At 50.4% G+C, this 10,013-nt stretch overlaps 1 protein-coding gene across 4 annotated transcripts; it reads left to right on the top strand.

Moving 5' to 3' along the window:
* Positions 1–1,257: 1,257 nt before the first annotated feature.
* On the top strand, positions 1,258–6,786 carry FCRLB (Fc receptor like B). Of its 4 annotated transcripts, XM_070497207.1 has the most exons (7): positions 1,258–1,396; positions 1,779–1,829; positions 2,130–2,150; positions 2,501–2,755; positions 4,379–4,645; positions 5,335–5,613; positions 5,922–6,786. In XM_070497207.1, the coding sequence occupies exons 2-7, from the start codon at positions 1,799–1,801 to the stop codon at positions 6,338–6,340; spliced, it is 1,272 nt and encodes a 423-aa protein (XP_070353308.1). In that variant the 5' UTR covers positions 1,258–1,396; positions 1,779–1,798; the 3' UTR covers positions 6,341–6,786. The 4 variants fall into 4 exon arrangements, with proteins under 4 accessions (XP_070353308.1, XP_014696623.3, XP_014696622.3 ...); XM_014841137.3 differs by lacking the exon at positions 1,258–1,396 and having other exon boundaries at positions 1,556–1,829; positions 5,427–5,613; positions 5,922–6,772; XM_014841136.3 differs by lacking the exon at positions 1,258–1,396 and having other exon boundaries at positions 1,563–1,829; positions 5,468–5,613; positions 5,922–6,772.
* Positions 6,787–10,013: the final 3,227 nt, after the last annotated feature.

The raw sequence follows: 10,013 nt of genomic DNA on the forward strand, positions 1-10,013 counted from the left end.
CTAAATTTCTCTGCATAGTAAAGGGGTGAAGAATTAGAAATTCTGCAGGGAAAAGTCCTCGATGGAGAAAAAGATCCAACTTGGGGAAAATGCAGAAGAAAGCCTGGAATAAAGAAATGTTGGGTGGAAGATTCTGCAAGCCAAATTCTGAGCACTGTATGATGTGAACCCTCCCAGTGATTCTAGAGATTTTCAGGGAAGACTGTATACCTCATGTATTTTGGGTGTAATCAGGTTTCTTGTGGAATCTGGTGAAGAGGCTGAGATCTGAGTTATGAGTGAGAAGAAGCCAAAACAGCGTCAGCTTATGTAGACAAAGGTGATAGACAGCTGATGGGTGGGTTACGTTTCTGTCATAGAGGTGGAGGCCTGGTGCAGAAGCCAGACCTCTGGGGCAACTGTAGATGATGCAGCCAGTTTATGGTCTCTGTCCTCAGTGTCCAGCTCTCTCCCTCCCCTGCTCCTGAGCACCTTATCAAACACCCCCCCCCCCCACTTTTAGACCCATATGACTATCTCTCTTTTATCAAAACCTGCTCCCAAATAGGATCTGAAGTGGCCAGCATCGTTTAAATGACCAATCATATTTCCCTAAGAGGCATTTGCATTTTTAACAAGGACTAGCACATTAAGAGAAACTATGAGAGAATTCTCAGAGTGAAGCTTTGGGCATCAGCAGTCAAGAGGGGAAAAGACTGTCTTAAAGAGAGTCGGCAGTGTCATAATCGATCCCCTTCCTGCCAAAATTCCAAGGGAAGGAGGTGCCCCAGTACTGAATAGCCACAGGTGAGGGCAGGAGACTGTCCAAGGAGACATATTATCAGGTTGGAAAATTCATGAAGTATTTACAAGAGAATTCAGGTTCCCCCTTGCTCAGGGTATGATCACGTGACTCAGAAAGCACAAGAAGTAGGGCCAGAAGGTCCGATCTCAGAAGATTCTGAGGGGCTGATGCAGTGACTTCTCTGCCCCAGGTAAGGAGTCCTAGAACTGAGGCGTGGTTGGGGAGGGGCTGCAGGGATGAAGAAGGAAGGAAGGCATAAGTAAGTGGAGACGCCACAGGGTGAGATCATTGGGATGGATAGGAAAGAAGAGTTTTCTAATTTTTGAGGGTTTAAGGTTTCAGAAAGGGAGAAAGAAGGGGAAACATTGCGTTTCTATCCTTGACTGGGACACTGGGAGACAGTGACAGAGAGGGTGGTTGATGAGTCATGCTTTTTTGCCTAATATCAGTGGAAGGATGTGAGCTCTGGGTGCAGGAAACCCAAGATCAACCTCACTAGGCCTTACAGGAAATGTCTGTTATCAAGGAATGAGCAGAATAAAGGCCTTGGGTGGACCAGGAGGACATGAAAATGTGTCTTCCTCAACTGAGGCTTACAGGGCTGACTGGAAGGTGGGGAGGAGGTGAAATGGGAGTGGGATGTCGATGGGAGCCTGCGGTGGCAGAGTCACCCACCACAGCCTGGGGTTCTGTTTGGTTCTCTTGGGCTGCAGAGGGCACAGACTCTGCTCAGCAGGCCTTCTCTACAGGAGTTGAGGCTGGCCTGAGATGTGAGGTGGGTGTAGGGGTGGTAAGTGGGACAATGCCTGGTACTTGGGACACCTAAGTGTTGACACATATCCAGCCTGTCTCCTGCTCTCTCCAGTCCATGATCTTTAGGAATTAGGAATGGGTAGGAGAAGCAGCAATGTCTCTCAGTACTCAATGGTCAGCATTGGCTACCTTCTCTCTCTCCTCCTCCAACCCATGCCGGCACATCTCCAACGTTCTGCAGCTGCTGTAGGGGAGTCTATCATGTGGGCACTGACAGCCCTCCTGCTCCTGGGTGAGTCCTCAACGAGGCAATAGCAGCATAAGGACTTTGGGTGTGGGGAAGAGTGTGAGTCATGGGTGTGTGTGTGTGTGTGTGTGTTGGGGGGGTATTTAATCCTCAATTCCAAACAGTTCACTATCTATTTTTGGAGGGGTGAGGAGGAGGGGGTTTCTCAGAGCAGGGGAAACTAAAGGCAGAAAAAAACCAGGTCTTGAGATGTGTTGAGTCTTTCCTGTGGTCAAGAGAGCCCCTTTCTTCCCTCTCATCTCCAACATTCTCCTGCTTCTTCCTTCTTTGATTCTTGTTTTGCAGTTCCAAGCAATGGGCAAGCTGGTGAGTCTTCCACATCCCTTATCCCAATTTCTACGACTTCCACTCCAGCCCCACTAAGTGACCTGCTTGTGTACTCACTCCCCACTTCTTGGCTGTTCTGAGATAGTGCCTTTTCCCACTCCTCCTCAATCTTGTGACTCAGTTTGTCCATAGACACTTAGAGATGGGTGCTAACTGAGGGACTGATGATGTGTAGCCCAATGTGGCCTCCCCTGCCTCAGGGATGGGTTAGTAACATGGGCTGGGTCCTCAAAGCTGGAGCTTTCTGAGATTTCCTAACCTTAGACTACATCGTTGGGCACCTCACCTTGATTCTCTTTTCCACACTGCCCCCTCTCACATACCCCCAGCTACTCTGGAGAAGCCCATTTTGTCTCTACACCCACCCTGGACCACAATCTTCAAGGGGGAGCGGGTAACGTTGCGGTGTGATGGGTACCACCCTCTGCTTTTGGAGCTCCGGCCCATCAGCACTCTCTGGTATTTGGGCCACCTACTCCTACCGTCTCACAAGAAGAGCATTGAGGTGCAGACGCCAGGGGTGTATCGGTGCCAGACAAGGGGAGCACCCGTCAGTGACCCCATCCACCTCTCTGTGTCCAATGGTGAGTAGTCTGAGGAAGGGAGGGGCAGCGCCTGTCTCGTCTGGCAATACTGGCCCTCCTGTGGGAGAGGACACTGGGCCACTCCCACCAGGGCAGGAACGGGGGCCTATCTAGAGTCTCTGGAGCAGGCAGGGGCCTGCATGGCACTATGTGAGAGATGTAGTAAGGCTTGCCTGGCCCCAAAGTTCCCTCACCCTCCTGCCACCATGGGCAGCAAATAAATATTTCTGTTTATGAGACTAGTCAGAAGAGCTGAGCCTCTGAGAACCTGCAATACTGGACAGAAAAGTTCGCCAGAGGGCAGAGGGGAAAGGACAGAGAAAAGCAGGAAAAGTGAGGATCCTTGGGCAGGCTGGGTACGGCCATGGGAATTACTCTTGATTGAATGGTGCCTCTCTGTACCTCCCATCAGTAAAATAGGGCAGACAATAATACCTATCTCTTTGATTGTTGTGAAGATTAAAAATGAACTATATCATGCTGTTAAGGAAAAAAGCACCAGTTGAACAGAGCACTTAATCAAAATTTTATTACAGACATGTACACACGTGTGTACACAGGGGTCCATTAAGAAACTGACTCCCTAGGGATACTTAAAGGGTTTCAAAACAGAATAAGAGAAATAACAATTGTTCATTAGGGCCCAGGATTGGCTACTTCATAAGGAATATAATATCTTAGCCTGGTAGGCCACTGTTTGTATTCAGAGTTTAAAGATCATCACTCAGGGTTCAGATTAGCACTTACACGCACTTCCTTTCCACATTCTGGTTTCTGGTTTGGAAATTGATAGTGAATATACATAAGATACTGGTCATAATAGACGGTGATTACTGCTTGCAGAAGTGAGAGTAGCATATAATTGTGGCTTTTACTTGCAGAACTCTTTTTCAATGTAAAACACCTAAAATGGCATCTAGCACATGTTAGGGCTTATGTGTTAGCTCTGATGGTGATGGTGCTGGGGTAAATACTGAGTGCTGTGGCAAGTACCTAAGGCTGTCCCCGGGGTTAGGGAAGTGTCCTGGGGGTTAGGGAAGTTTCCTGGAGGAGATAAGGTCTAAGCCTAGACCCGCAGGACAAGTAGACTTCAACTAAAACAGGTGAAGGGGAGTCTTATTGGCAGGTGCAAAGGCTCTGGGCTCAGAGCAGGGCCAGTTCTTCCAGCAGTTCAGTATGGCTGCACTTAGCCTGCATTAGGAGTGGAAGGTGGGGACAGTAAAGGAGAAATGGGACAGGGGAGAATACTGAGATGATGCTGGAGTGGTGAGCAGGGGCCAGGTCAGGAATGTCCTGATGCCACCCAATGGAGTTTAAACTGCATTGGTGGGCATTATTCTTTGAGGCCAGAACCAAGTCTCAGGCACCTTTGCCTTCTCAGTACCTAATGAAACGCCAATCCCCCTCTTTCCCCACTCACCAACTAATGCGCCCTGCTTTGAGGCTCCTGGGGTGCATCAGTAAGGCAGGAGTGAGTTGGCGGGAGAGGGGAAGGAGAGTACGGGGCGGGGGGGCGGGGGGGCGGGGGGGGGTGGAGAGGGGAAGCATAGAGGTGGGGAATGGGAGACCCCCCAGGGCTGAATTTTCTCTTGGGGTCAGGCCTGTCTGTGGTGTCTGTCGTAGACTGGCTGATCCTGCAAGTGCCCTATGCTGCGGTGTTCGAGGGCGAGCCGCTGGTCCTGCGCTGCCGTGGCTGGTATGACAAAATCGTCTACAAGCTTCACTACTACCACGACGGCCAGGCCGTGCGCTACTTCCACTCCAGCGCCAACTACACAGTGCCGCAGGCGCGCTCCAGCGACAGCGGGCGCTACCAGTGCTCGGGCACCATGCGCATCCCAGTGGAGAGCGCACCCATGTTCTCCTCCAAGGTGGCGGTGACTGTGCAAGGTGGGGGATACGTGGGGCCCCGGAGGGAAGCAAATGAGCACTGGGAAATTCTGGGACAGCGATCAGGTGGGGGTGGAAAGGAGGGGCGGAGATTCAAGTAGCTGCCACGTGTCGGATTTCTTTGCTAGACCGCTAACGCTTTCTCCTCTCCTCCGCAGTGAAGGCACACTTGATCTGCAGCCTGCGTGGGGGCGGGTGTCCCTTCCTCCCGACACACACCCCGGCTCCTTACTCCGGGTGGGCACCCCACATAGGGGGCAGGTCTGTCCACGTCCTAGCCAGAATGGCGGCAGCAGTGGTAGGGGGTTCCCTGTGGGACTGGGGCAAGGGAATGGCTCCTCTGCGTCCCGCGAGGCAGGCGCAGTGACCCCCTTCTAGGCTGGAGAAGGCGAGCTGGGTGTCAGCTGGGATATGACATACAGTGTCTGGCCTGTTCCCGCCTCTTTCAATCTTTACCCGTCCCTCAGGGACTCGGTCCCTCTGCCCCACATTTCAGAAGGCTTTCCTTCCTCCCTCCCCGCGTACACACAGCCTCCTCCCACTCCTTGGTCCCCTGGGCGGCGAGAAGCCCTCCTGGGAAACCGGAAGGAGAGAGGGGTTGCGGGGCCGAGGACGAGCGGGACTTGGTGCCCCGGGACCCTTGCTCCAGCCTAACGTGCATCGCAGCCACTGGGCCCCCCTCTCCGCAGAGCTGTTCCAGGCGCCGGTGCTGAGGGTGATGGGCCGGGGGGAGCCCCGCGGCGGGGTGGTCGTGCGCTGCGACACGCGCCTGCACCCGCAGAAGCGCGACACGCCGCTGCAGTTCGCCTTCTACAAGTACAGTCGCGCCGTGCGCCGCTTCGACTGGGGCGCCGAGTACACGGTCCCGGAGCCCGAGGTCGAGGAGCTGGAATCGCACTGGTGCGAGGTGGCTACCGCCACCCGCAGCGTCCGGAAACGCAGCCCATGGCTGCAGCTCCCAGGGCGGGGTGAGTGACCGCATGCCCTCCCGCGACGTCCACCCGGGTGGGCAGCCCTGCCTCAGCCTCTTGGCACCGGCGAGTCCTACCCGCACTCCCCCTCCTGTCACCTGCCCCGCCTTCCCATCTCCGCATCCCTGCCCTCTTCACCCGCTTCCGCTGCCTCCCGCCTCTCCCCACGCATTCCTGCCTCCCTGCTCCGCTCCATGGCCCGGTGCCTCTCTCCCATCCGCCCACCCGCCCAACTCCTCGCCCCCGCCCCCAGACCGTGGGAGAACGATTGCAGCTGCGCGGTACTCGGCGTGTTGCTTTCACAGGTTCTGCTCTGGAATTGGCATCCACCACCGCCCCCGTCCCACAGGCCGCAGCCTTGGCGCCTGGTAACAAGCCGCTTTCCTTCAGAAAGCCCCCGGTGTCCAGATCGGTCCCATCGGTCACCTCCGTCCCGAACACCACCTCAGCGGGGCTGCAGTTCCCCACAGGCAGAGCCCCCACTGCTGGGCCGCCGGCCTGTGCTCCGCGGCGGACCCCCTTGGAACAATCAGCGGGAGCCCTGAAACCCGACGTGGACCTTCTGCTCCGAGAAATGCAGCTGCTCAAAGGCCTGTTGAGCCGGGTGGTCCTGGAATTAAAGGAGCCACCGGCCTTCCCAGAGCACAGGGAAACAATGGAGACCCTCACTCCCCGCGTTCCTGTGAGCCCGGGAGCACCGGAGACCGCTACTGTGGAGAGCTGAGGTGGGGGAGGCGGCTACTGTCCCCTCTCCAACCTCATTCATTCCTGGTCTCTCCTGCTTCCCATCACCGGTGACCTTTCAAAGCCATCTGTTACATCCCTTTGTCTCGCTGTGGTTTTTAAAGAAGCACGCAAAAAGTGTAGTGGCTGATGATTTCAGTCTTACACAGCATATCTGAGCAGTTTGTAACCACAAGGCCTTCCCTCTGCTCTCTTCCTTCCCCTCACAGAATTCAGTAAGGAAGTAGAAACTTGTTTACCACTTAGAGGTTCACGTTTGGAAGTGAATTTAGTCATCCTTAGCTTTTCATGTAAGCCCACCCAGTACATATCTCAGCACAAGCGATATTTTGGTACTTAAGGTCATTCAGGTAACTGAGCTTTCTAGAACATTTTAGAGTCAAGTTGTAGTTATTCATAATGAATTTAATGTTACTTTAAAAAAGACTTTCGGTTCTATTTCTGATGACTTTATACCCTCAAAGCCCTGGGTTCTTTTTAGTTTTAGAGAGGGAAAGGTATTTGTCTCGGCCTCCCATTCTGAGTCATAAGGGTCAGAGTTTGGTAGACTGGTCCAGATGTGTGTCCTGCCCCACTGTAGCTAGACAGACTCACGGGCTCTGGTAATGGGCCATGCTCATTTTAGTCACAAATTAAATGAGTAGAATTGCTTTGAGGAATCTCTGAAGAAAGTTTAAGACAAATCCTCAAAATTGCTAAATTCTAATTTTTAGCGGTTTTTTTACTTCCCTAAGAGCCATTCCAAGACAAACACACTTAGACACACATGTGCACAGATCTATGTCCCATCCTACATGGAAACTTTAATGTCACTTGAAGAAAAAAAAGCAAGAGACCATTTCAATCGCAATTTCAGGGGGTGCGTCCTACAAGTCCCATTTTCATGGGTCTCCCATCTGCCTACTAGATTGGCTCTCTGCCAGGCTGGTGTGACTTGTTCCCAGGAAGTCTCACTCGCATTGAGTCCGTACCCTTTATCAGTTAAGCTTCATTGTTAAGGTTTAGAACTGATAACTCTATTCTCCCATCCTTTACTTCTGCGTTATAGATATTCAGTCACAACACAATTTCCTGTTTCTTTTTGAGTGATTAACCAGAATAACATCAACATACTTCCTAATTTTCTTCTTAGTATTATCTTCACCATGTTATTATTACAAAGTCACTGAAATTACATACAGAGAGAGGCAGGCAGGTACACACATAAATTGCAATGCAATGTGCTAAGTGCTTTATGAAACACTACGGGAATTCAGAGGAGGAAACTGAATCTTGAAAGAACAGCAAGAATTCACCAAGTAAAAATGTGGAAAAGATTGAGGGGTAGGGCATGCAGGCTGAGGCTGCAAAGGCACGGAAGCATAAAAGTTTGTGTTTGTAGAGCTGCAAATAATTGGGAGTGGTTGGAGAATTATGTGTGTTTATGTGTTTGTTGGGGGGTGTATCTTAGGGAGAAGCTGTCAGGAGATGAATGTGGGGAAGTAGAAAGGGATCAGAAGTGGAAGTTTTGTTAGGAAGTCCTTTAGCCTGTTGAGTATTTGGGATAGATATTTGGAAGCGTTCCTGGGATGAAGGCATCAATAAGTCTTACTGGAGGAGATGCTGATTTCAAGTTAAAAAAGAAGCACCAAGTAAACTGATCTCAGTGGGTGCCTGCTGCTCCCTGAGAAGGTATGTCCAGGCCCCTGTAGTCCAGTACTAGGGTTCTAGTTTACAAGGTTCTCTGTGACTCTGATTTCCAGCTTTCTAATGCAAGCTCATCTCACTTCTGAGAACTCTCCTCCCAGGAAGACTTCTCTGCTAATTCCCCTCTACTCCAGTGGCCAGGCTGTTTCCCTTCTGATTTTGTTCCCTTGATTTTCTGCCATCCCTGATCCAGACAGGAAGTGACTAGCATTACTACCAAGAGACTTAGTAATCAAAGGATCCCAAGTCATGAAAAAAAAATTAGTTGATCATTTTTTAAGAGAGCAAAACAATGAAATCGCCACTCACAAGAGAGCTGGTATGGCAGGGTCTCCTTCATTTATACCTTGTTAACAGCCACAATATCCTTCTTCCTTTCCTGCCACATGCCTACATTTAGAACTAGGGATGTGGGGGCTGGGGAAGAACAAGGACTTACGAGTGAGAACAAAAATCATTCGTGACTCAATTTTTTTGTGGGTGGAGGGAGAAGAATTGACTTTTGTGCTCTCTAGACTCCGCTGTCTCTAAGCCCCCCAGCTCTCATAGATCATCCTCTGCAATATCCGTTAATGATCTCCCAGAAAAACCTGCACTAAAGAAACATCAGCTTTGCCTCATTCAGCTTCTGTTTGAGGTCCCAACATGCATTTAGAGAATCAGAAGGCTAGCTGGCCCAAGGGAGAATCTCAGAGTTCATTCCCAAGCAGCAAGGATAGCAACAAGGAAAGCAGCAAGGATAGAAACACGCTGGAGAAGCCAGGGGAGGAAGCTGCTTCTCCCTGGTTCTCTGATCAGTTCTGTGGCTCAGACTCAGGCTTCAGACCCTAAACTTACTGATATCCATACGAGATACCAAACAAGGAATCCAAATGTCCTCCAGTAGAAGGGATCCTGGCAAGTTCCATTTGGATCTCAGCCTTTCTCTTTTTTTTTTAAAGACTGGCACCTGAGCTAACAACTGTTGCCAATCTATTTTTTTTTCCTGCTTTTTCTCCCCAAATCCCCACAGTACATAGTTGTATATTTTAGTTGTGGGTCCTTCTAGTTGTGGCACGTGGGACGCCGGCTCAACATGGCCTGATGAGTGGTGCCATGCCCACGCCCAGGATCCGAACCAGCGAAACCCTGGGCCGCACCAGCGGAGCACGTGAACTTAACCACTTGGCCACGGGGCTGGCCCCAGCCTTCCTCTTTCATTCTGTCCTCACTGAGTCTGTTTTTTATATTAGCTTTACTCTATGGAAAGAGGGGAACTCTTTGAGCTCCACACTTATGACTTTTTTCCTAAGAGAGTGAATCAAATCCTCTAAGTTAAAGTCCGAACTCCCTATCATGACATATGGAGACCATTCATGCTGTACTGCAGCCACACCGACCACTTGCTCTTTCCCCAACACACCAGCCTCGTTCATGTCTCTATGCCTTTGAATGTACTTTTGCCTCATTCTCTATGGGGAACTGCACAATTGTTCTGAGCCCAAACTTCCTCTTCTGCAAAATGAGGGAAATGAATAAAAGTAACCCTACAGGAAGAGACAGACAAATAAACAGACTCGTTCATTATTAGAGGTTTTAAGACAGGGGATGATAAGGTGCTTAGAAGCACAGGGGAGGGGCACTAAGCCCAACATGGGGGTTCAGAAACCACTTCCTGGTGAGATGACATCTGCCAGTTCCTATTGACGAACTATTAGATTGTTTTTAAACTTTTCACATTTTAAATGATGCTGCAGTGAATATCCTTACACCTATATCTTTATCACAAACTTGAATGTATCTGTGGGATAAACTCCTGGAAATAGAATTGCTGAGTCAAAGAATATGTCTTCTTAATTTTAACAGATGTTGTCAAATTATCCCTCAAAGAGGTTTACCAATTTGCACTTCCACTAATTAGCATTGAGAGAGCTTGTCTTTCCTACCCCAGTCAAGAGAACACATCATCATACTTTCATTTCTCAGTT

The sequence above is a fragment of the Equus asinus genome, chromosome 25 (genome assembly GCF_041296235.1).
Source record: "Equus asinus isolate D_3611 breed Donkey chromosome 25, EquAss-T2T_v2, whole genome shotgun sequence".
NCBI classification, from domain to species: domain Eukaryota; kingdom Metazoa; phylum Chordata; class Mammalia; order Perissodactyla; family Equidae; genus Equus; species Equus asinus.

What these genes read in the sequence shown, in the direction of transcription:
- FCRLB (XM_014841135.3), top strand. Translation starts at nt 1,673, where the DNA reads ATGGGTAGGAGAAGCAGCAATGTCTCTCAGTACTCAATGGTCAGCATT. An exon ending in CCACCTCTCTGTGTCCAATG is followed by an intron (nt 2,756 to 4,378) that starts GTGAGTAGTCTG and finishes TGTCTGTCGTAG; the next exon opens with ACTGGCTGATCCTGCAAGTG. An exon ending in GCTGCAGCTCCCAGGGCGGG is followed by an intron (nt 5,614 to 5,921) that starts GTGAGTGACCGC and finishes TTGCTTTCACAG; the next exon opens with GTTCTGCTCTGGAATTGGCA.